General features: G+C 33.7%; 1 protein-coding gene across 1 annotated transcript in view; it reads left to right on the forward strand.

Annotated features, from left to right (window-relative positions):
* LOC149776128 (peroxisomal carnitine O-octanoyltransferase-like) overlaps positions 1 to 27,375 on the forward strand; it is an 81,635-nt gene that overhangs the window by 45,108 nt on the left and 9,152 nt on the right. The window contains exons 11-14 of the mRNA XM_089942394.1: positions 5,714 to 5,844; positions 18,371 to 18,494; positions 22,359 to 22,437; positions 26,120 to 26,213. Coding sequence (XP_089798520.1) covers positions 5,714 to 5,844; positions 18,371 to 18,494; positions 22,359 to 22,437; positions 26,120 to 26,213 — 428 coding nt within the window. The remainder of the gene's footprint in view (positions 1 to 5,713; positions 5,845 to 18,370; positions 18,495 to 22,358; positions 22,438 to 26,119; positions 26,214 to 27,375) is intronic.

Raw genomic sequence — 27,375 nt, forward strand, 5'->3', positions numbered from 1 at the left:
TCTATCTATCATTATATATATATATATATATATATATATATATATATAGATATATATATTGCTAGCCAACACTAAATGAAGGACAGCCCCCATCCCCCACATACCTTACCATAACTAAACAGTGTTGAACCAGCATTAAATATGACCCAGTTACCCAGATTTGTCATGATGCTAACCCATTTATTCAGATTTGTCAAGCCTTCCTGAATCCGACAACTTATCTTTTCAACTGTCCATGATATTGATGTTTTTCAAATTCTCCCATCCCACTTATTGCTGGTTAGAAAGCTGATACTGGTAAATGATAACTTTGTTACTTCCTGTCAATTCAGCCATATATATTTTAACTTTTTCCCCACTACAGTGCCTTTGGTCATATGTGCCCCACCTTCATTTTTATTCTGCTCTGCAAAATTTTTATTAATTAAGTTCCTGTACAGATATTTATCACATAGTTGATACACTTTGCCTTTAGTGTGTGCAGTTTAATATTTTTGATATTATAACATGTGAACATATCACTGTATATGATTCTGATTGATCCAAAGAGGCCTATGAAATTATTGTGCAGTATTCTCTTTAGTGATTGGCTGCAGTCATGGGAAAACTTTTTTAACCCTGCCTTCTGGAATGTTTTGTTTTCATTGAACATTTTGGTGGACATTTTTCATCTCGACTCGTGAAAGGAAATTGAGGAAAATTTGTCTTGGTTATTGCTCATTTGATAGCAGGTGTTTTGGGTGGGTGGTGGGGGTGAGCAGTATATCTGTAATATAGAATCCGCCTATATACAAGGGTCGTTTAAATGTTGACTTAAAGAAGTAAATCAACTCAGCTCTGTTCATGGAGGAATGTGGATATAAACTGGTCTCCCAACTGACAGAACTTTATCCAGCCACAGCATATTTATGCAGTAAATATGTGATTCAAATCCAACTCAGAAAGAAATTTGTTTACATCTTCTGTACAATCTACTGCTCTGAATCAAATTCTGCAAATATCTGGTCACAAATAGATTACAGCAAATATGGGAATGTCTGCATCCAGTTATCCTATTTCACATGAAAATCGCAACAATGTAATGTAATGTTGTGAAAGTGACATTTTAGGGTAAAAATGGCCTACTGTGTACCATAACAAACAATGTGACATCACACACATTGATCATTATGTTTTGAAAAATGATTTTGTCATTATAAAATGTTCTCTTTTTTCAGATGGATGCTTGTTCTTTGATTTTTAGTTTGTAAAAAAGTGCAATCTACTTGTACTAGTTCAACTTTGTTCGGGACTGTATTTTATGCACAACAAATGAAATGTGCACTGTCTGTCTGAATGAACAAAATTATTTGTTCTTCATTCTGTCTAAATAATTTTTGCTGAAATAAAAACTATGTAATAAAAATAATCTCAAATGGGTAATGATTTAATATTAAATTTATGAAACTCATTGAATAATGTTCAGCTGATACTCGCCAAGGCTCGTAATAGCCAGGCTTTATTTAACTCATCTCATAAGTTCAGTATTAAATCATTTGAGATTCTCCGTATAGTCTATAGTTTTATTACATGTATCAGAAATTCTTAAATTTAAGATCAACTTTTTTCGAACCAAAATATAATCATCGTTCCTTTAAAGTACTATATACATGCCTCTTAGATTAAATAGTTAACACTACAGCATTTTTCTACTCTGTTGTACAACTTCCATTTGTAAAACAATATGTAATCTCAATTTCCATACACCATGAAAATAATGACAAGATAGAGGTGGACAAGACAATTCAGCTTGCATCAATACAGCAATAATATCATGTTAATTGTGTTCATCTTAAATATTGTCCGTCACAAAATTTGTCCATATTTTATTTCTTCTGTTTAATTGAGTGCCACTATATGGATATGCATGACTGTAGATTTCTTTGTGCACTAAAAAGCAAGCAAGGTAGACCTTACCTGACAGAGACGATATGTTCATGAATATTTCTAAAATCATGACTGTTATAAATAACAAGGACCTTACAATTTTGTCTTGTCTGGTCACCTGAATACTTTGTGTCACATTTGCTTCCATATGCCACATCATTATATTTTGTAAAAACATCTGAATTGTCAGATTATTACTATATAACTATCCATTCCATCCTTTACTGAACTTAGATAGAATGAACACTCTTCCCCAGAACATGTATACATTTTTAATTAGTGCTCATTAGTCTTTTTTCTGCAGTTTCATACTGCTTTATCTGTTTCCTGTTCCCTGGATCAGAAATTATTTCGTATTCAGCTAATTCAACTAGTGACAAGCACCGCATGTTGAAAGGCATAACTATCAATATTATATGAGAGTGAAAACTGAATATTATGAACCTAAACGACTCTTGTAATGAAAAAAACAACTTATAAAACAATGAATTGGCCAGTTTTTCACAGTTTTGAAAAGAATTGGCTCATGGCTTGCATTAAGTTGGCCTCACAAATAGGAAAATGAAGACTTAGAAAGCCAATTGGACCAAGTGTGGGTCTCTTTGTTTGTTTCTCAGCCCATGCATGTAATTAGGTGGTATTCCATCTTTTGCTGGTTATGTGATTTGTCTATGCATTTTCTATTTCCTGTATGAGTTTTATGTATATGAAGCTCTCAAATTAGATAAAGGGATAAATCCTCCCCCTGTACCCAAGTAGATTCTCATTTTCTGACCCATTTAACGTGGTATAAATTTATACCTCTGCTAGGTTTACAGCATAAAATCTTATCAACAGCTTGCCAGGCTGTCTAATTGTTTGACCCACCCACATGGAGATTCAGTTTGCCCACAACTTGTGGATGTGTAACAGTGTCTGTCTCTATGTCATTAGGAGGAATCAGACTTGGGATTAAATTCCTTTTCTCTGTTTATACACTGGCCTGGTGGAGTGGTGGGTCTTAGATCAGGAAAAATATATTCCTTAAGCCTGTTGGCATGGATTAAAGACTACAAGCTTATTAGTCTTGCAATCCCTCAATTTAAACTTAGGATTATCTCAAACCTGGGTGAGATAATATGGACCAATCCATTTATGATACAACTTGGACCATGATATTGGTATGTTTTCCAGATTCTTCCATTCCACTTATTGCTAGTTAGAAACCTGATACTGGTAACTGCTAGCTTTATTACTTACTGTCTATTTCAGCCTTATATGTTTTAATGTTTTTTCACACACTACAAATCCTTTGATCACATGTACACTAAGAACAATTTTATATGCACACTCAATGCAGTTTTATATGTACACTCAAAGCAATTTTATTTGTACACTCAAAGCAATTTATATGTACACTCAAAGCAATTAAATAGTACACTAAGAGCAATTTATATGTGTACTAAGAGTAATTTTATATGCACACTCAAAGCAATTTATATGTACATATCAATAGTAAGCTGTATTATTTGAAAAGTGTGTACTTATCATAACTTGATGTATCTACCAGATGTCAAGCTAAGAAACTTTCATTTCTGTTTTTCCAGGTTAATTTCTTTTATTTGACTGTTGAATATTTTTTAAAGAAAGTTAAGAATAAAAAACCCATAAATATAAAAAAGAAAGAGTCATTTTAATTTTGATTAAAAAATTTTGGATAAAACAGCCAAACAAAACATTCCAGTTCTGTCAAAATGTTAAATAAAATGCAGCATAGTATAGACCAGTGGTTCCACTAGACAACAAAAGAATACGCATACACTACAATTCATCATGAAACAGAATCGTTTACATCATATACTGTCAGTCTGTGCATATTCAGTGTGATCCCACGATAACAGTGATTGGCATCCACAAAATTTGACCATTATTATGTACTGAACTTTGCTATAACCAAACAAGCCAGTTAGCTGGAAATAATTATGGATACACCCAAAAGATAATGCATGGGGTAGGAGGAGGTAATAAAAGTGGGAGCAAAAATATATGCTTTATTGGCACAGTTACTATCTTAAATCAACGCACATTAAATAAGAAATACACATATAGTGATAACCAAGATTGCATATATAATTTTTGCTTTATTCAGACAACCATGCATTGATACATATATGTACTGTGTAAATGTACATGTCTAATGTATAGCATGAATAAAGCATGAACACCATATACTCACTAGCCGATCTTGTGGCATGAAGTGAATCCATTATGCTTGTAATTGTTTCGAAAATATGCACACATTTAAAATATTCAATAATTTTGCCACAAATCATTATTATGTGACTGAATTCAATGAAAAATAAAATAGCAAAATTACATAAAGGAAGATGAAGCACATCTGCAGCTCATTACATCCCAAGTTCAGTAAATGGTGTCTGCAAAAATTTCATACTCTAGAACTGTCTTTTGCAAATCAAAATACTTTATTGCCTTTTTGAAAAACTGATTTTCAGCTGCTTTCTATTACTGTTATGTTTGCTATCTTCAGATGGTCAACTCATTAACACCTAAATGCCTTGCTAGTTGTGATTGTTTAACACCAGACTTAATCCTGTCCAGGGCTTCAAGCTTCTCTTTAATGGTAACAGTGTTACATTTCTGCGTGTACTATTTAGCACTTTTACAGCTATTCATTTGAATGACTACACCAAGAATAATTGTCAGCCAGCAATGGGGTCATTTTTTTTTAGGGCATGGGTGACATTATTCACTGGTCAACTGATTCCATCTAACAACACCATCAAGCCACGCACACATGCGGGCTGCTTTTGTTTTTTTGATGTTTTATACATCATTGTCCCATAATTTGAAAAAGCTTTAGCTCTGATCGACTTTGATGATGAGCAGTGTACTTAAATTAATTATTTATAAATTCAGGTGAGAATCTTTTATCAACCATTGTTTGGTGCTTGGTTGTGTATGCAGTTTAAAAAACAGTTAAATAGTTTATTCCTGTTATAAATTTGTTTTTACTTACCTCTTGTAAGTCCTGTAGTAGGCAAACTGCAGGGACAGCTGGCTATTGTTTTGGCAGTAATTGTACACCGAATGTATTGAAGACAAACATGAAGAAGTCTTTATGGTTTCATTTTATTTTTAGTAATATTAAATTTAAGACTTATGAGATGATATCTTTCAACAATAAACTTAGATCAAAGTTTTCAGAAAGCCCAGTCTTTGGTACAGATATTTGTATTTCCAATGATGGGTTTTTTTGGCACAGAACTTCAACAAATTTGTGAAAATATAAAATTTTAGCAGCCTTGCCACAATCGTGTAACATTCAAATTCATAAGTAATCTCTTCCTGAAATTGATATAAAACTTTTTACACATTATTTTTTTGTACTTTTAAGATTTTGTTTTTTTATGTATGAGAAAAATACATGTACGTGAAATTTCAGGAGCCTTACTATGATCATGTTATATTCAGATTCATACACAATCTCTTCCCCAAAATGATAATAAACTTTTTTTAATATCGGATAAGCTGTTAGTGTTTGGTATGGCAAAATATATAAAGGTGGCTAAAGGTTCAGATTCGACTTTGGGAAACTGCTGATAGACAGCTGTCAAAGTAAACAGGTCTGATTTTGTTTTGCATGACAGTGATCTGGCACACAGGTTAAATGGATACTATGTCTTTTTGTACCAGAATATAAAACCAGTGAGCAAGGATGATAATACTATTTACCACATGGCAAGCATGTAATGTACATTTTATGATATTTTTGTTGTTTTCATTTCAGGCAAAAAATTTGCAGTGTTCAGCGCTTCATTTCACCAGTTATGGGAAGACGTTTTTACGAAGCCACAATCTTCACCCTGATACACATGTCCAGCTGTCACTGCAGTTTGCCTACTACAGGACTTACAAGAGGTAAGCAAAAACAAATTTATAACAGGAATAAACTGTTTATTCCCAACCAGGCCACCATGTATCGTGCTCAAAATGGCATTAAACCCCACAAAACCAAACCCCACAAAACTCCAGAAATTTATTTCCACTTGTCCAATGGCTAAAGTATTTTTTTGACTCCATGACCAATAATTGAATTTATTTTTTGTGGTAAGATTTATATGTTTAGAGATATTCCATTGTTTCATGCCTCAGAAATCAACATAATATATAGGCTTTTTAAAACATTTTAACAGCAAATGGATCACAGGAGATTTTGTTGACCCTGCATTTTGCAGCTGTAGGTATCACTGTTATGTTTCTGCCAACCTTAAAATACTCCCAGCACTTTGATCAGCCACCATTATCCATATTGTAACTCCAGTACTTTGATCCGCCACCATTATTAATACAGTAATTCCAGTACTTTGATCAGCTACCATTATCCATATAGTAATTCCAGTACTTTGATCAGCTACCATTATCCTTACAGTAATTCCAGTACTTTGATCAGCTACCATTATCCATACAGTAATTCCAGTACTTTGATCAGCTACCATTATCCATACAGTAATTCCAGTACTTTGATCGGCCACCATTATTCATACAGTAATTCCAGTACTTTGATCGGCCACCATTATTCATACAGTAATTCCAGCACTTTGATCAGCCACCATTATCCATACAGTAACTCCAGTACTTTGATCAGCCACCATTATCCATGCAGTAATTCCAGTACTTTGATCAGCCACCATTATTCATACAGTAATTTCAACACTTTGATCAGCCACCATTATTCATACAGTAATTCCGGTACTTTGATCAGCCACCATTATTCATACAGTAATTCCAGCACTTTGATAGCCACCATTATCCATACAGTAACTCCAGTACTTTGATCAGCCACCATTATTCATACAGTAACTCCAGTACTTTGATCAACTGCTGCCTGCAGTAATGGTAGTAGAATTGTCAACATGAAGTTTTCCATTGATTTTTTTGCGGGTAATAAGCAGTGGGGTTATATCATAGCACGGGTTATGGGCAAGTTATTGTAAAAACTTTGTTCAATGAAGCATTAAGGATGATCACTTATGAGTATTTACCTTTTTTTTTAAAATTATACTTTTATATCAATTGATACTTTTATATAAACTGATACTTTTATATAGCTAAGGGGACAAGCATTCCCATAAATATATTGCTTGATGTGCCTTTCTGGGTTATATGCTTAGTTGAATATCTATCCCCAAGTAAGGGTCATTGCATAAGAAGGTATCAGAAAAAGTACCCTCTAATTGCCAATAAAAAATGACCCTCTGACTTATGGCCAATAGAAAAGTACCCTCAGACTAATTGCCAATAAAAAATTACCTTTTGACTAATTGCCAAGAAAAAAGTACCTTTTGACTAATTGCCAATAAAAAAGTACCCTCTGACTAATTGCCAATAAAAAAGTATCCTCTGACTAATTGCCATTAAAAAGTACACTTTGACTAATTGCCAATAAAAAAGTATCCTCTGATGAATTGCCAATAAAAAAGATAGCTTTTACTTAAGGCATTGAAGAGGCCTATTCATTTGAAGGTCAAAAGGTCAAGGTTGTTGTAATATTTTTGCAGTATTATTTTGTTATTAGTAAGTTTACACTTTTTGGATGGGTTATATTTAGGGTAATAATGAATACTATAGGTTCAGAGGTCTGAAGGTCGAAAATCATAATCACGGAAAGTATATTAAGAAAATAGTGGTTTCAGACGCCATTGGTCAGTAATATATAGAGTCAACCATGCCCTACTGATGTCTGTACAGAAGACTAGTAAACATAGGGTGAGTATAAGTCATTCATCATGTTTATTAATTAAACAGAGACAGAAGTTGCTGCCACTTCATTTCAGTCTCGCCCAGAATTATAACACTGTTTTACACTTGGGTAACAGTGATCATGTCATGCCACATCATTTCAAGTCTAGTCTCATCCAGAATTATAACACACTTTTACACTTGGGTAACAGTGATCATGTCATGCAACATCATTTCAGGTCTAGTCTCATCCAGAATTATAACACACTTTTACACTTGGGTAACAGTGATCATGTCTTTTGGGGACATCATAATGCATTAATCATGTCATATTTGTGGTGACATCATAGTGCAGTGATCATGACATATTGGTGACATCATAATGCAGTGATCATATTTTTTATAACTGTGCAGTAAGTGTTGATTTTTCAAAAACCAACCATTTAAGTCTGAGATAGATTGGTGGGTAGCAAAGCCCTTATCTCTTTTGCAAGCAAACGTTTTTCACACAAACACCCATAGTGTCCAAAAAGTTGACATTTGATGTTTTTATCTTAGACAAACATATGACGAGCAATTTCATCTTTAATGTTACACTTTCATTTATTCTTTTTGATACAAAGAACTTTTAGTGTCTTTAAAGCTAAAAACTATTGTCATCTGACTCTAATCCATGGTAACCTTCATCAACCATTAACCATTTGACTTGTTTATCACTCATAATCTGCAACATCTTCCAGATAGCATTGACGTTATAGGAATTTACTGGTACTTGTAGGAGATAACACTCTCTTAGAAACCTTGAACCAATAAATAATCCCAGACATATGGATAAAACTATATCATGTCATGATATTCATGACATAAAATAAATTTCTTTTGATTCAGACGGAATGGATGAGTGATGTGATGTAGATCATAACAACTATCTGGTTGTGAATCCAGCACTGGCAGGGTGTAATAGTCATATTGATTCTTATCAGTAATGTGCATCCACAGAGTGTAATAGTCATATTGGTACTTATCAGTAATGTGCATCCAGAGTATAATAGTCATATTGGTTCTTATCAGTAATGTGCATCCAGAGAGTGTAATTGTTAATGTGCATCCAGATAGTATAATTGGTAACGTGCATCCAGAGAGTATAATTAGTAATGTGCATTCAGAGAGTGTAATTGGTAACGTGCATCCAGAGAGTATAATTGGTAACGTGCATCCAGAGAATATAATTAGTAATGTGCATTCAGAGAGTGTAATTGGTAACGTGCATCCAGAGAGTATAATTGGTAATGTGCATCCAGAGAGTATAATTGGTAATGTGCATTCAGAGAGTGTAATTGTTAATGTGCATTCAGAGAGTATAATTGGTAATGTGCATCCAGAGAGTATAATTAGTAATGTGCATTCAGAGAGTGTAATTGGTAATGTGCATCCAGAGAGTACAATCGGTAATATGCATCCAGAGAGTATAATTGGTAATGTGCATCCAGAGAGTGTAATAGTCATATTAGTTCTTATCAGTGATGTGCATCCAGAGTTTGTACAGTAATAGCATGTTTCCTTACAGCCCTACAACATAACTACAGTAATAGCATGTTTCCTTACAGCCCTACAACATAACTACAGTAATAGCATGTTTCCTTACAGCCCTACAACATAACTACAGTAATAGCATGTTTCCTTACAGCCCTACAATGTAACTACAGTAATAGCATGTTTCCTTACAGCCCTACAACATACCTATGGTAATAGTAGGAATGTCATTGTAAAAAACCAAAAACAAAAGGAAATATAAATGTCTGTTACTGGAAAATTGCTGTAAGAATGAGAAGTTGTATTATAAAGATGATATATATCATCAGTTTTCTATCAGAACTCAAAAGTTCATTGTGTAAATATAGTTAATTGTACTATATTTTTGTGTCATTCGCACCAGAAGATAACAATCTGAATTGTTTGTTCTAGTGAATAGTCCTAACAAACTTGCATAAATCCAGATCTGCCAGCATGTCATAAAACAACAGATCTGGGTCTATTGTGTTTGCATCTGGACTGTGATATATGTCAGTAAATGCAGTAGTTATTGCATGGATTTAAATCATTATTATCCAAGTAAAGACATCAGTGTTGCAAGATAAGATTGCAGGTTACAATTGTATTTTAGAGTACTACAGTAAAACCTGTCTTGAGAGACCACCCCTTCTGCCTCTAAACAGTAGTGTCTCAAGACAAGTGGTCACTCACAACAATTCATGGTCAAGGTCAAAATTCAGCTGGATTTAAGAAAGAAAAATACCCACAATTAATGTATATTTATTTTATTCTTAATTTATAGTGTTTGTTGAAATTTAAGTGCATTAACCTCAAAATAGTTTTGTATAGCAATAAAGATACACCGCTATCATACAACTTTGACATTCATTTATGTGAACATTATAACATTAATGAATTGGTTCTGATCAGTCCCTGAGTAAATAAGCAATATGTCCAATGTGTTTATGTCTATGTGTACCAATTAAGTTAGATGAAAGAATTAACTAATTTTTCAAACAGTAAATTTATTTGGAGGCAAAATCCAATGAGTTAATTTTCTCATGACATAGAAGTATTAGTTTATAAACATTGGATATAACTGACATGCCTAAGTGAACAGATGACAAGATCTTTGACAGTGGCATTTTTGGCTTGGTGTAAGGGTTTTAATAACTGTAACATGAACAAAACAACAAAAAGTAGGAACATTTTAGGGGTATAGAATTACTCTTCCCAAAAATAATAGTAATTTATTTAGAGACTTAAACCTCTTTCACCCCATGCAGTACACATTCAGTCCATAAACAAAGAACTCTTTCACCCCATGCAGTACACATTCAGTCCATAAACAAAGAACTCTTTCACCCCATGCAGTACACATTCAGTCCATAAACAAAGAACTCTTTCACCCCATGCAGTACACATTCAGTCCATAAACAAAGAACTCTTTCACCCCATGCAGTACATATTCAGTCCATAAACAAAGAACTCTTTCACCCCATGCAGTACACATTCAGTCCATAAACAAAGAACTCTTTCACCCCATGCAGTACATATTCAGTCCATAAACAAAGAACTCTTTCACCCCATGCAGTACACATTCAGTCCATAAACAAAGAACTCTTTCACCCCATGCAGTACACATTCAGTCCATAAACAAAGAACTCTTTCACCCCATGCAGTACATATTCAGTCCATAAACAAAGAACTCTTTCACCCCATGCAGTACATATTCAATCCATAAACAAAGAACTCTTTCACCCCATGCAGTACACATTCAGTCCATAAACAAAGAACTCTTTCACCCCATGCAGTACACATTCAGTCCATAAACAAAGAACTCTTTCACCCCATGCAGTACACATTCAGTCCATAAACAAAGAACTCTTTCACCCCATGCAATACATATTCAGTCCATAAACAAAGAACTCTTTCACCCCATGCAGTACATATTCAGTCCATAAACAAAGAACTCTTTCACCCCATGCAGTACATATTCAGTCCATAAACAAAGAACTCTTTCACCCCATGCAGTACACATTCAGTCCATAAACAAAGAACTCTTTCACCCCATGCAGTACACATTCAGTCCATAAACAAAGAACTCTTTCACCCCATGCAGTATACATTCAGTCCATAAACAAAGAACTCTTTCACCCCATGCAGTACACATTCAGTCCATAAACAAAGAACTCTTTCACCCCATGCAGTACACATTCAGTCCATAAACAAAGAACTCTTTCACCCCATGCAGTACACATTCAGTCCATAAACAAAGAACTCTTTCACCCCATGCAGTACATATTCAGTCCATAAACAAAGAACTCTTTCACCCCATGCAGTACATATTCAGTCCATAAACAAAGAACTCTTTCACCCAGATCATTACATATTGAATCCTTAAACAAAGAACTTTTTTACCCCATGCATTACATATTAAATCCATACAAACTTTTCACCACAGGCATTACATATTAAATCCTTAAACAAAGAACTTTTTTACCCCATGCATTACATATTAAATCCATACAAACTTTTCACCACAGGCATTACATATTAAATCCTTAAACAAGGAACTCTTTCACCCCATGCATTACATATTAAATCCATGCAAACCTCTTTCACCCCATGCATTACATATTAAATCCTTAAAGAACTCTTTCACCCCATGTATTACATATTAAATCCATACAAACCTCTTTCACCCCATGCAGTACATATTCAGTCCATAAACAAAGAACTCTTTCACCCCATGCAGTACATATTCAGTCCATAAACAAAGAACTCTTTCACCCAGATCATTACATATTGAATCCTTAAACAAAGAACTTTTTTACCCCATGCATTACATATTAAATCCATACAAACTTTTCACCACAGGCATTACATATTAAATCCTTAAAGAACTCTTTCACCCCATGCAGTACATATTCAATCCATAAACAAAGAACTCTTTCACCCAGATCATTACATATTAAGTCCTTAAACAAAGAACTTTTTTACCCCATGCATTACATATTAAATCCATACAAACTTTTCACCACAGGCATTACATATTAAATCCTTAAACAAAGAACTTTTTTACCCCATGCATTACATATTAAATCCATACAAACTTTTCACCACAGGCATTACATATTAAATCCTTAAACAAAGAACTCTTTCACCCCATGCATTACATATTAAATCCATGCAAACCTCTTTCACCCCATGCATTACATATTAAATCCTTAAAGAACTCTTTCACCCCATGCATTACATATAAAATCCTTAAACAAAGAACTTTTTTACCCCATGCATTGCATGTTAAATCCATACAAACCTCTTTCACCCCATGCATTACATATTCAATCCATAAACAAAGAACTCTTTCACCCAGATCATTTCATATTGAATCCTTAAACAAAGAACTTTTTTACCCCATGCATTACATATTAAATCCATACAAACTTTTCACCACATGCATTACATATTAAATCCTTAAAGAACTCTTTCACCCCATGCAGTACATATTCAATCCATAAACAAAGAACTCTTTCACCCAGATCATTACATATTAAGTCCTTAAACAAAGAACTTTTTTACCCCATGCATTACATATTAAATCCATACAAACTTTTCACCACAGGCATTACATATTAAATCCTTAAACAAAGAACTTTTTTACCCTATGCATTACATATTAAATCCATACAAACTTTTCACCACAGGCATTACATATTAAATCCTTAAACAAAGAACTCTTTCACCCCATGCATTACATATTAAATCCATGCAAACCTCTTTCACCCCATGCATTACATATTAAATCCTTAAAGAACTCTTTCACCCCATGCATTACATATTAAATCCATACAAACCTCTTTCACCCCATGCATTACATATAAAATCCTTAAACAAAGAACTTTTTTACCCCATGCATTGCATGTTAAATCCATACAAACCTCTTTCACCCCATGCATTACATATTCAATCCATAAACAAAGAACTCTTTCACCCAGATCATTTCATATTGAATCCTTAAACAAAGAACTTTTTTACCCCATGCATTACATATTAAATCCATACAAACTTTTCACCACAGGCATTACATATTAAATCCTTAAAGAACTCTTTCACCCCATGCATTACATATTAAATCCATACAAACCTCTTTCACCCCATGCATTGCATATAAAATCCTTAAACAAAAAACTTTTTTACCCCATGCATTGCATGTTAAATCCATAAACAAAGACCTCTTTCATCCCAGGCATTACATATTAAATCCATAAACAAAGAACTTTTTTACCCCATGCATTACATATTAAATCCATATAAACCTCTTATACCCCATGCATTACATATTAAATCTTTAAACAAAGAACTTTTTTACCCCATGCGTTACATATTAAATCCATACAAACCCATTTCACCCCATGCATTACATATTAAATCCTTAAACAAAGAACTCTTTCACCCCATACATTACATATTAAATCCTTAAACAAAGAACTCTTTCACCCCATGTATTACATATTAAATCCATATAAACCTCTTATACCCCATGAATTACATATTAAATCCATAAACAAAGACCTCTTTCATCCCATGCATTACATATTAAATCCATAAACAAAGACCTCTTTCATCCCATGCATTACATATTAAATCCATAAACAAAGAACTTTTTTACCCCATGCATTGCATATTAAATCCATAAACAAAGACCTCTTTCATCCCATGCATTGCATATTAAATCCATAAACAAAGAACTTTTTCACCGCATGCATTACATATTAAATCCATAAACAAAGAACTTTTTCACCGCATGCATTACATATTAAATCCATACAAACCTCTTTCACCACATGCATTACATATTAAATCCTTAAACAAAGAACTCTTTCACCCCATACATTACATATTAAATCCTTAAACAAAGAACTCTTTCACCCCATTTATTACATATTAAATCCATATAAACCTCTTATACCCCATGCATTACATATTAAATCGTTAAAGATCTTTTTTACCCCATGCATTACATATTAAATCCATACAAACCTCTTTCAACACATGCATTACATATTAAATCCATAAACAAAGACCTCTTTCATCCCATGCATTACATATTAAATCCATAAACAAAGAACTTTTTCACGGCATGCATTACATATTAAATCCATAAACAAAGACCTCTTTCATCCCAGGCATTACATATTAAATCCATAAACAAAGAACTTTTTCACCGCATGCATTACATATTAAATCCATAAACAAAGAACTTTTTCACCGCATGCATTACATATTAAATCCATAAACAAAGACCTCTTTCACCTCCGGTATTACATATTAAATCCATAAAAAAAGACTTCTTTCATCCCAGGCATTACATATTAAAACCTCGGCTAACGTGGGTACGTGAGAAAGCCTGCCAGTAGCTTCTCGTGGGTCGGTGGTTCTTCCCGGGGTTTTCCAGGGTTCTTCCTCCACCAATTATACTGGCCGCCATGTATAGCCTATCTTGTGCTGAAAAATGGCGTTAAACCATACAACAACAACAACAACAACAACAACAACATATTAAAACATTAAACAAAGACCTCTTTCACTCCAGGCATTACATATTAAATCCATAAATAAATGCTGTTCTACATGCTAAAGTGAAAATGGGGTGAGATCTCATTATCACATGTTCCTTAGTCTGGTTTATCATAATAGGGATTTACTTGAGTTCACAATAGCAGTTAATGACACGTTCCTTAGTCTGGTTTATCATAACAGGGATTTACTTGAGTTCACAATAGCAGTTAATGACATGTTCCTTAGTCTGGTTTATCATAACAGGGATTTACTTGAGTTCACAATAGCAGTTAATGACATGTTCCTTAGTCTGGTTTACAGCCTTTAGAAAAAATTTCTAACTGTCAATTTAAGGAAACCAGTAGCTACACTTAACTCCTTCATATTTAAAAAAACCCCAAAAACTAAATGGCTTGGTTCATAATAGTCTGTACTCAGCCCTTGTGATTACCATGGATTAAATTAAAGCCAAATACTGTTTGCATGTATTTTTAGGTTACTGCATTTGTATGGGAAAGTTTTAATGAGTTATTTTGGATGGATAATGCACAATCTTGTGGAGTACAGTATCCATCCAACAGAACGAGTTCATTTTTTCCCTTACAAATGCAGTAACCTTGAGTTCATTATTTCCCTTACAAATGCAGTAACCTTTTTATTATATACACGTACTCATTTTCTTACTCTACCTATGGCTTAATTATATTTAAAAAATAAACTACAAGAAACAAAGTAATTGGATTTATGCTGTATTCCACATTAAATACACAAGTGCAGATTCATCAATACACAACAATATTAATGCGCACATAACTCTGCATGGTAAAATTTGAATTTAGTCATGTGCTCGATAACACTTTCAGAAAGAATTGTTGCTTTTGGTCTACAGTAATACCTCGTGCATTCGTGTTTCTGGATTCGCGAATTCACGGATTCGCGAACTTTTCATTGGTACCCTCTACATACATGTTTTCTTTATTTTATTGAATTGTACCTTCATTATATGACTTCTGTGACATATGAAGTTTACCTAGTTTACCTTCCTGACAATGACAAAGAAAACGTCAGTCATTAAGTTTACAGTCCCATTCGTTACTTGGTTTTACCTTACTGTGAGTGCAAAAGAAAACGGCAGCCAATGAATTAGTATAGGGGTAATATTAGTATACATGTACTGTACTGTAAATGCGCTAGTGTGGCAAATACCCATTTGGCGATACTGTACTCTATTTTTACGTCAACCATTTATTTCTCTTTTTAAGGGTAATGTATTAAGCTAACTTTTAAATGAAATTAAAGTGCTTTGGGAGCATGATTTGGGTCATATTTAGGGTTTTAACCCTAGAAATAAGCATTTATTAGCATTTTTAGTGACTCGTACCAAAAATTCACGATTCCTCCTGATCCATGACTGGTTCTGGAACCTAACCTCGCGAATGTTCGAGGTATTACTGTACTTGAAATTGAAATTGAGAGTCATTTTGTGAATGAATGTGCATTGCAGCAGCTTTTCCAGTTGGTCTGGAATGAATGGATTTTTAAATCTCTTTTTCGATTCTACTCAGTTCTGATGGACCAGGATTTATTAGCTGTGTCAAATGCACAAAAAATGCATGTGCCTGTGATTTGAGCAGGATGGGATGTGTTTTGACTTGGCTGCATGTGTGGTTCTGTTCTGTCATTGAATTCTTGGAATCATAATGTGGGAAATATATGAACTCTTTCGATTCTGATTATCAAAAAGACATTATGAAATGTCACCTTCATTTCATTTTGAGTTCAGTAAGGAGAATGTTATTGCACTTGGAACATATATAAAATTACACTACAATTTTGAAATGTGTAATCAAGCTTTAGAACCCATGACATAGCTCATGTAATTCAGAACTAAGTGTTACAAATCTATGCTCTTAAATTAAGTAACAGAAAAGAGGAAAGACAACAAGCTTTGTAAAATTTAACAAATAATTTATTTCCCTAGAATTCAAAGTGGAAAGTGAGAAAAATGAACTTTTGGTTTTACAAATTAAATCCAAATATAATCCAAGAATTAAAAAACACAAGTCCTATCAATGAAAAGTTCTAAGTGAATCTCAGTTCAAATCCCAATGAAATTCAAGATGGAAGGCAATGACATCTGTAATAGCCAGCATTGACTTGATGTGTCAACAGTCTCTTGTTGAATCACAGAAAATATTATTCCAGTTTTTGAATTCAATATAAATTCCAGTAAATATCTTTCCAAGAATTATCAGAGCACTTTTGTATTTCCAGAGAAAATAATTCAAATAAGAATCCAAATAAGTTGAAGAAAATAAAATTAAGTCTAAACTGGTCACAACATAATACAACTTAACATGTCAGATGTTTTAAGCCCAACTGATAGAACTTTTATCAGAACATCAGTTATACGCCTAATTAAGACACAAAACAGATGCCAGGATGGGGGTCAAAACTGCATCCTTCTGGAAAAAACAGAAGTTTGTTACCAATTTACACGCAATACTTGTCATGTATTCCAGGTATGACCTTGACTCAACTTAATGATTCTTACTCTGAGAAAGATATAAAAAAATTTTTACAAAGTTGTTTACCAAAACTGTCACTGATTTTGAAGGTCAGCAACTAGTTACAATGTTTCATTTCTGGAAATGTCGAATCCAATAAACAATGTTACATTACAACACTATGTAATGGAATAATAAATTTTTTTAAAACTAACCAACAAGCAATTAAATTAAATATACATAACACTTCCCCCATAAAAGAAAAAGAAAGGTTTATATAATAAAGCTTTCTTTTTACCATAGGTCAATTATACATGTGATTCAGTTGCATTTTTTCCCCATGAATTTAGTATTTTCACTTATAAAATGGTACATCTCTGACAGATATGCAATAGCCCTTGCCCTCTGTATGCTTTTAGCCGCTATTTTTATTTACCCCAGAGAACACTGGTCTTAGTCTGAACCATTCCATTAAAGAAAAATTACACACATTTCTCCTAAATAACTATTTAAATGATCAGAATGGTATTTTCACTTCCGTATCTCTCACGTTTGTTGTGGACATTGCAAATATCATGTTCATTAATTTGCTTGTCTGAAAGTTTCATTTGTGACTCAGTACACTCATCCACATTATTAACTTTATCATCTCTGCTTTCAAAAGACGAAATGGCTGTTTTAGTTCATTCACAAACAAATCTAATAAACTTAAACCTAAAGTCTACTACATGAGTGTACATGATTTGTTTACAAAGTAGTTCCTAATGTACTGTACTATTTTTTTTACACACCTGTCATGCATGTGCATGCATTATCATGGTGTTCAGTATCGTAGAATACTGCACGTTTCTAACAATGTAAAGTAAATCTGGTTGTTCATCAGGATTTTGCTGAAACTTCTTGGCTACTTGTGACCTTCATCAGGAGGTTGTTCACAACAGTACACACATGTAATAAAATCAATCTCTGCATGAGGGTGATTTTAGTTGTAAATAACAGGTGGTTTCTCTTAGCAGAGGTAACTAAAACTGGGTTGCATTGAATGTTGTGGTATAAATCAAAGATGAGTAGACTTTATATTTGATACTTCATTCTCCCAGGCCAGCCCCCACATATGAGACAGCAACAACAAGGAAATTCTATCATGGCAGGACTGAAACACTGAGAGCCTGTACAACAGAAGCAATTGACTGGAGCAAAGCAATGTTGGATCCAAGCAAAAGTGTAAGAGATGCATGTTTTTAGCATGAATGTGATTATGTTTTATAAGTGAAGCTTAGTTTTCATTTGTGACTATTTTTTCGTTCATCCTTAATATTATGGATCTTAGTCCACCTTCACTTATGAAAACTGGTACATATTGATATGCCAAGTAAGCAGTTTAGATCTACATCCAAGTAAGTAGTTTAGGTTTACGTCCATTAAGTAGTATAGGTTTACATCCAAGTAAGCAGTATAGGTCTATATGCAGGTAAGTAGTTTAGGTTTACGTACAAGTAAGCGTTGTAGGTTTACATACAAGTAAGTAGTGTAGGTTTACATCCAAGTAAGCAGTGTATGTCTAGATACAAGTAAGTAGTGTAGGTTTACATACAAGTAAGTAGTGTAGGTTTATATTCAAGTAAGCAGTGTAGGTTTACATCCAAGTAAGCAGTGTAGGTTTGCATCTAAGTAAACAGGCTAGGTCTGCATACAGGTGAGTAGTGTAGTTTTACATCCAACTAAGCAGTGCAGACCTACCAGTTTGTATGATTTTGCCGTAAATTTTAAGAAAATTGTCCTTAAAAATACGGTCTGACGGCATACTAGTAAAAACTACAGAAAATTATCATTGCAGAATAATCCGGATAATTGGTTCATCCGTGTTTTATTTGGATCTGGGTTTCATCTTAGAATTAGTGAAATTAGTCAGGGAACCAGACTAACTTTACAGCAGCAACCCAGACGCTTTAAACTGCACCTATTTGTTCATGTGTAGCATCTGCATGATCAAACTGTTGATTATAGAATTTTTTTAAATGGCATTCAGAAAGCGATGCATGTTTAAAACGAAAGGGAAAATAAGCTTCTAGAAAAATGTTAATAATCAACACAGAAGAATAAAGAGTAGTATTTAGATTTTTGTGAATAAAAGCTGGAAAGGACACAATTACATTTATTGGACATCACATGCCAATTTGAGTATGTCTCATGGCGGGAGATATGATTGCCATCATCATGTGAAATGGAAAAGAATTTCCAAGTTGAGAGATAGAAACAAGCCATTGAGCTGCATAGGGTTTGGAACTAGAGTTTGTGCAACTGTACTAGTGGTAAATAAAGTCTACGCGTACTTTACAAACTTTTCAGTTAAACATAATGTTTATCATTGATGTGTTGAACTTTTAATAACGTTTTCCAGCTTTACAGTAGCAATTATTGATATTTTCTTACACCTTACTGAAAACTGGTCAACCTTTCGGGGAAAAATCAACTGCCGTACTGAGACGGACTTGTCAGGTTTGGCAGTGTAGATTTACATAAGGTGTAAACAGTGTAGGTCTGCATACATGTAAACAGTGTAAATTTAAATAAGCTGTCAATAGTGTAGGTCTGCTTATAAGTAAGTGGTGTAGGGTTGTACCTACTCTCATGAAAATTGCAATTTAAATCCAAGTAAGCGGTGTAGGTTTATATCCATTAAACAGTCCTGGTCTGTATACAAATAAGCAGTGTAGATGTACATAATGTGTAAACAGTGTAGGTCTGCATACAGGTAAACAGTGTAGGTCTGTATACAAGTAAGTAGTGTAGGTTTACATCCAAGTAAACAGTGTAGATTTACATATGGTGTAAACAGTGTAGGTCTGCATACAATTATTAAACAGTGTAGGTCTGCATACAAGTAGTGTAGGTTTACATCCAAGTAAACAGTGTAGGTCTGCATACAAGTAGTGTAGGTTTACATCCAAGTAAACAGTGTAGGTCTACATACAAGTCAACATTGTAGGCCTACACACAGTAAACTGTGGATTTGCATAAGGTGTAAACAGTGTAGGTCTACATATAAGTAAGTAGTGTAGGTCTACATACAAGTAAGTAGTGTAGGTTTACATCCAATTAAACAGTGTAGGTCTGCATACAATTAAACAGTGTAGGTCTGCATACAAGTAGTGTAGGTTTACATCCAATTAAACAGTGTAGGTCTGCATACAAGTAGTGTAGGTTTACATCCAATTAAGCAGTGTAGGTCTGCATACAATTAAACAGTGTAGGTCTGCATACAAGTAGTGTAGGTTTACATCCAATTAAACAGTGTAGGTCTACATACAAGTAAACAGTATGTCTACATACAAATAAATTCAGTTAAGTAAATTGCACCCTGATAATAACAATACTAGTATTAATTTATCAAATTTAATTTTGTAATTATTAATTTAGTATATATTTTGTTACCCTATCCCCTCATAATATTTATAATAAATCAGTTATTTTTAATCACACATGTGGTTTATTTGTGAAAGCCTTGTTTTATGAAGTTTGTAATATGCTAATCAGTTACAATCAGTATCATTGCATGTAAATGAAATTTTGAGTATGTAAACAACAGAAAAATTTAAGCATAATTTATTCTTTGTTTATAACATGATATATTGCATATATTTCTTTTTCTTTTAGTTATCCCTTCTGTCTTTCTAGAGTTTATTACACAGAAATATCAGCACCAACAAAACTGACATTTCTGTTCTTTTTTCAGTACCAAGTATACCCTTGATACATTATGACATGAAGACAGTCATAACAATAGATACATGTAGATACTCAAGCATACCAAAATATAGTCAGTATGGCCTAATTTTTCACACTTTAATGACTTTCCAATATTCAGCAATTGTTTCGTTAACACACTCAGTATCTTGAAGGTATTTCGCCTACACTCAAGAAGGCTGGTATGTGGATGTATCTCATCAAAAGTAACTCAACCATACAAACCTAGGCCATTGTGATTCAGTTTTTGTATTCTGAGTGACTTTTATATTGTCAGGTATCTGTTTGTTACACACATCTCTTAACCTATTTTACATACTCATGAAAATGTCAATTTAAATCCATATCAAGGAGAATAATTCAACCAGTTTAAATCCGTATCAAGGAGAATAATTCAACCAATTTAATTCCGTATCAAGGGGAATAATTCAACCAATTTAAATCTGTATCAAGGGGAATAATTCAACCAGTTTAAATCTGTATCAAGGGGAATAATTCAACCAATTTAAATCTGTATCAAGGGGAATAATTCAACCAATTTAAATCTGTATCAAGGGGAATAATTCAACCAATTTAAATCTGTATCAAGGGGAATAATTCAACCAATTTAAATTTGTATCAAGGAGAATAATTCAACCAATTTAAATCCATATCAAGGGGAATAATTCAACCAATTTAAATCTGTATCAAGGGGAATAATTCAACCAATTTAAATCTGTACCAAGGGGAATAATTCAACCAATTTAAATCTGTATCAAGGGGAATAATTCAACCAATTTAAATCCGTATCAAGGGGAATAATTCAACCAATTTAAATCTGTATCAAGGGGAATAATTCAACCAATTTAAATCCGTATCAAGGGGAATAATTCAACCAATTTAAATCTGTATCAAGGGGAATAATTCAACCAATTTAAATCCGTATCAAGGGGAATAATTCAACCAATTTAAATCTGTATCAAGGAGAATAATTCAACCAATTTAAATTTGTATCAAGGAGAATAATTCAACCAATTTAAATCTGTATCAAGGGGAAAAAGTCAACCAAACCATAAAGGAACTCACTGTGACTTAATTGTCAGCCTGGAGTAACTCTTGTATTTTCCTCCATACTAGTCTCTATTTTGCTGGCTACACCAGATGTGCTCTTGTTAGTGTGAGGATTCATTTGTGTCAGCATCTTGTTTTAATAAAATGAATTAAGTAAATAAACGATATTCCTGTTTGTATTGAAGATTAGTAGTTTTACTAGATTATTGTCTGCCTGTTCAAGGATATACAGATAGACAGAAAGATGAATTTTTTTCTTCTTCATTTGTAAGTATTTCATTTTATATTTAGGATCGTGAAAAGGTACAACTGTACCTGAGAGCAATGGATAAGCACAACAGGTTGATGGCAGAGGGCACAGAAATGAAAGGTATATGAAGTCTTTTATTCACAATGATCTCACTGCATATCCTCAGTGTAAAACATACATGTTATGTGCCAATGGGGTGGCTGGATATTTTTACAAGGGGTCAATGTAAAGCATACATGTTATGTGCCAGTGGTGTGGCTGGATATTTTTACAAGGGGTCAATGTAAAGCATACATGTTATGTGCCATTGGTGTGGCTGGATATTTTTACAAGGGGTGAATGTAAAGCATACATGTTATGTGCCAATGGGGTGGCTGGATATTTTTACAAGGGATCGGTGTAAAGCATACATGTTATGTGCCATAGGGGTGGCTGGATATTTTTACAAGGGATCAATGTAAAGCATACATGTTATGTGCCAGTGGAGTGGCTGGATATTTTTTACAAGGGATCAATGTAAAGCATACATGTTATGTGCCAATGGGGTGGCTGGATATTTTTACAAGTATAAATGTAAAGCATACATGTTATGTGCCAATGGGGAGGCTGGATATTTTTACAAGGGATGAATGTAAAGCATACATGTTATGTGCCAATGGGGAGGCTGGATATTTTTACAAGGGATCAATGTAAAGCATACATGTTATGTGCCATAGGGGTGGCTGGATATTTTTACAAGTATAAATGTAAAGCATACATGTTATGTGCCAATGGGGTGGCAGGATATTTTTACAAGTATAAATGTAAAGCATACATGTTATGTGCCATAGGAGTGGCTGGATATTTTTACAAGTATAAATGTAAAGCATACATGTTATGTGCCATAGGGGTGGCTGGATATTTTTACAAGTATAAATGTAAAGCATACATGTTATGTGCCATAGGGGTGGCTGGATATTTTTACAAGTATAAATGTAAAGCATACATGTTATGTGCCAATGGGGTGGCTGGATATTTTTACAAGGGGTCAATGTAAAGCATACATGTTATGTGCCAATGGGGTGGCTGGATATTTTTACAAGTATAAATGTAAAGCATACATGTTATGTGCCATAGGGGTGGCTGGATATTTTTACAAGGGGTCAATGTAAAGCATACATGTTATGTGCCATAGGGGTGGCTGGATATTTTTACAAGGGGTCAATGTAAAGCATACATGTTATGTGCCAATGGGGTGGCAGGATATTTTTATAAGGGATGAATGTAAAATATACCAGTTATATGCCATAGAGGTGGTAGGATATTTCTTAACAAAGGATCATTGTAAACCACAACACCTATTATATGTCATAGGGGCAGTTTTTACAAAGGATCAATGTAAAGCACAACACCATGTGCCATAGGGGTTTGAAGGTATTTTTCAGCTAATGACAAAGAAGGGTACACAAGGTATAATAACTTCCTTTCTCAAGCTGAGATTTTAGAATATCTTAGTTATTGTTTGGTTGGTAACAATGATTTGTAGCTTTACTGGTCATAGTCCATATGTGCTTACGGGATGTCTCATTTCTGTCATACATTGTATGTTTGTCATTTCCATAAGCAGAACATTGTTATTACTATTCGTCCTGTTTGGAGGATTGCTGTGAAACTTTACACACACATTCATCGCTTAATGACCGCTCCAGTGGCCTAGTGGTTAGAGCATCCGCCTCGGATGCGGGAGGGTGTGGGTTTGATCCCCAGCAGAGTCATACCAAAGACTTACAAAATTGGTACTAACAGCTGCCTTGCATGGCGCTTAGCATCAAGAGGTTAGTGTTAGGACTGGTCTGCCTGGTGTCAGGATAATGTGTCTGGGTGAGACATCATGCTACATGTCTGCGGCATGATGCCCCAGTGCTAGACATCACTATAAACTGTAACACTGCAGACATCTTAGTGATATGACTGAAAAATTGTTAAAGCTATGTTAAAAATAGAAATCACACACATACAAATCATCGCTTAATTGAGTTGGGCCTATACGATGATTGGGCTGCTTGAATATCCAATATGGCCGCCACAGTTTTTAGAGTCTTGGTATTTTCATTAATAAAGATTGATGATCATGTTGATAAGAAAGATGTCTACAAATTAGGCTTAAAGTTGTAAGGGTGTGATGTTATAATGTATACATTTGTGTTACATATGAGAAATCTTACTGACATTAAAGCAACAGTAGACCCATACAGTACCAGTCTTGATCAGTTCAGGCAGGCAATCAGCAATCTGAATCTACCAAGGAAACAATTTCAGCTTCTGGTGGAATCAGTAGAGTTGTACAGACGTTGCCATTTGCTAATGCAGACACTAAACAGGACATTTTCCATTCTGAGAAAAATTAGGTTGATTTTGAGCAAACCTAGATCCTGTAACAGTAAATTTTGTTTTTGTTAAGATCAAGAATAACTTACACCAATATAACCCAGAAGTGATCTAAGAAATGATAAAACTATTTTTTGGACATATAAGATGAGTGGTAAATTAGCATGAAAAGGACTGATTTGATGAGGTAATATTTAAATCTTTTTAAAAATGTAAATTTGCCTAATTGTTGTAATTCTTTTTCATGTAAAAATTGGGTTGATGAAACTCCTCCATCTTTTATAGTCGAAAATCCTGACCAAATTTTGGAATTCTCATGATCTGTCTTGACCTGACAAGTCTGTTGTCTTGCATGTATGAGTGTGGCAATATTGGTTTTGTCCTGTCAGTCTATCCAGTTCTCTGTTCTAATAAGTTCTTAAGTATTTGCACATTTTCAGGTCATTTCAGCTACTTTTCAGTATTTTATAAACTGTTGAACTTTTTGGTGAATTGTTCATATGTTTTTGTATATTGTTTATATATTTTTATTATTGTTTATATGTTTTAATATATTGTTTATGTTTTTATATATTGTTTATATTTTTATATATTGTTTATATGTTTTTATGTTGTTTATATGTTTTCATATATTGTTTATATGTTTTTATATATTGTTTTTATGTTTATATATTGTTTATATGTTTTTATATATTGTTTATATGTTTATATATTGTTTATGTTTTTATATATTGTTTATATGTTTATATATTGTTTATATGTTTTTATATATTGTTTATATGTTTATATATTGTTTATATGTTTTTATATATTGTTTATATGTTTTTATATATTGTTTATATGTTTATATATTGTTTATATGTTTTTATATATTGTTTATATACAGATGATGTGAACAGATTATTAGTCTGTAACAAAAAGTTGTTAGTTCTTCACACATTTTTTAAACTCTTATATTATTTACACTGTTTTGAATGTTTTATTTTATTATTTACACTGTTCTGAATGTTTTATTTTATTTACACTTTTTCAAATGTTATAACTGAAACTAAAACCACTTGAGACAGAAAAATTAAATCCGTCAGATGTATTTATAAACCGATATATAGCTTTGAGTTCCAGTTAGATTTGTAAAGGGACCATTTCACAGGTAATACCATTTCCCATCTAATTGTTTAGATATAAATTTGATACAATCTTCCTTGAAACCACTAGATAGCTGATTATGCTGTTTAGACTTCATTTCATGTAAATCACACTTTCGTGGTAAGATTACAGCTTTTCTTGCTTAATAATAGTGCTGTACACAGAGAAAGAAATTTTTTAAAACCGTTTTTATTATTGATGCAACAGTATTAAATGTTGTTGATTCTGTAGATAATCTTTCCAAAGACAAATGTAAGTTTTCATATAACATCAACCATTCTGTATTTAGGCTGTGACAGGCACCTGTTGGGGATGTACATGATTGCCCAAGAAGAAGGTCTACCTGTACCCTTGCTGTACCAAGATGAGGCCTACACAAAGAGGTACTAATTGGTTATATTTTGTCAGTCTTCGTCTCTTCTTTTTTGGATCTCATTGTGTCACTCATTCTGTTCCACCATCTATCTACCTGCTAGTGTGTGTTTATCTTCTCACTTTTTCCTTTCTAGGAATCCCAACTCTCTCTAGTTTCTAGCTTTCTCTGTCTTCTTACCAGTCTACCTGTCTGTCTGTGTCTGTTTTCCATCTGTCTTCCCTGTTATCTCCTTCTTTAAGTCACTTTCTTTTTCTCTCTGAAGAGGAATCCAAGCAGAAATGCAAAAGGGTCATAAATCTAGGGAAAAGAACAGAGCAGTTGGATTTTATACCAAAATGTGTCATAAATCCAGGGAAAAGAACAGAGCAGTTGGATTTTATACCACAAGGTGTCATAAATCCAGGGAAAAGAACAGAATAGTTGCATTTTATACCAAAATGTGTCATAAATCTAGGGAAAAGAACAGAGCAGTTGGATTTTATACCAAAAGGTGTCATAAATCTAGGGAAAAGAACAGAGCAGTTGGATTTTATACCAAAATGTATCATAAATCCAGGGAAAAGAACACAGCAGTTGGATTTTATACCAAAATATATCGGAGAATCAATTCTTATATAAGTGCTTGCAGAATAATCGTCATAGGTCATTTGAAATTTACTTGAAGAAACTGACCAGCATTTTGAATGCTTCACACATTGGAATATTTCATTAATGGCAGTCTATCAGTGCTTACCTGTCCATCTGCCATTTGTGGTGTGTCATCCATTTTCACTTGCAATATTAAATTTGTTCCAATGACGCCAATCTGCCATTTAAATAACACACAATACATAGGTTCAATAGACACTTTATTATACATATAAAATAATCTTTGGCATAACGGGGGCAAGTCCTGTCACAGCACACTGCACCAGCCTAGCTCTGAATTGTTTGTTCTATAAGAATGACTCAGGAAGAGAGACTTGTGGGAGTTTGTAGGGTTGTGAAGTGTGTCCAACACCTGTATGTGGAGCCGCAAGGGGCTGATATGAGGTACATAGGGACACTGATAACCGAAACTCAACAAGTCTGATCCTGAGGATGCCATGATAACAAACATCAGCTGATACTCTATACATGCACTGTAGGAAGCGGGTATAAAGTATACAAGGGCATAATAGTTGAGTACA

This window comes from Sinohyriopsis cumingii, chromosome 18 (assembly GCF_028554795.1).
Source record: "Sinohyriopsis cumingii isolate HCF-2022 chromosome 18, ASM2855479v2, whole genome shotgun sequence".
Lineage (NCBI taxonomy): Eukaryota > Metazoa > Mollusca > Bivalvia > Unionida > Unionidae > Sinohyriopsis > Sinohyriopsis cumingii.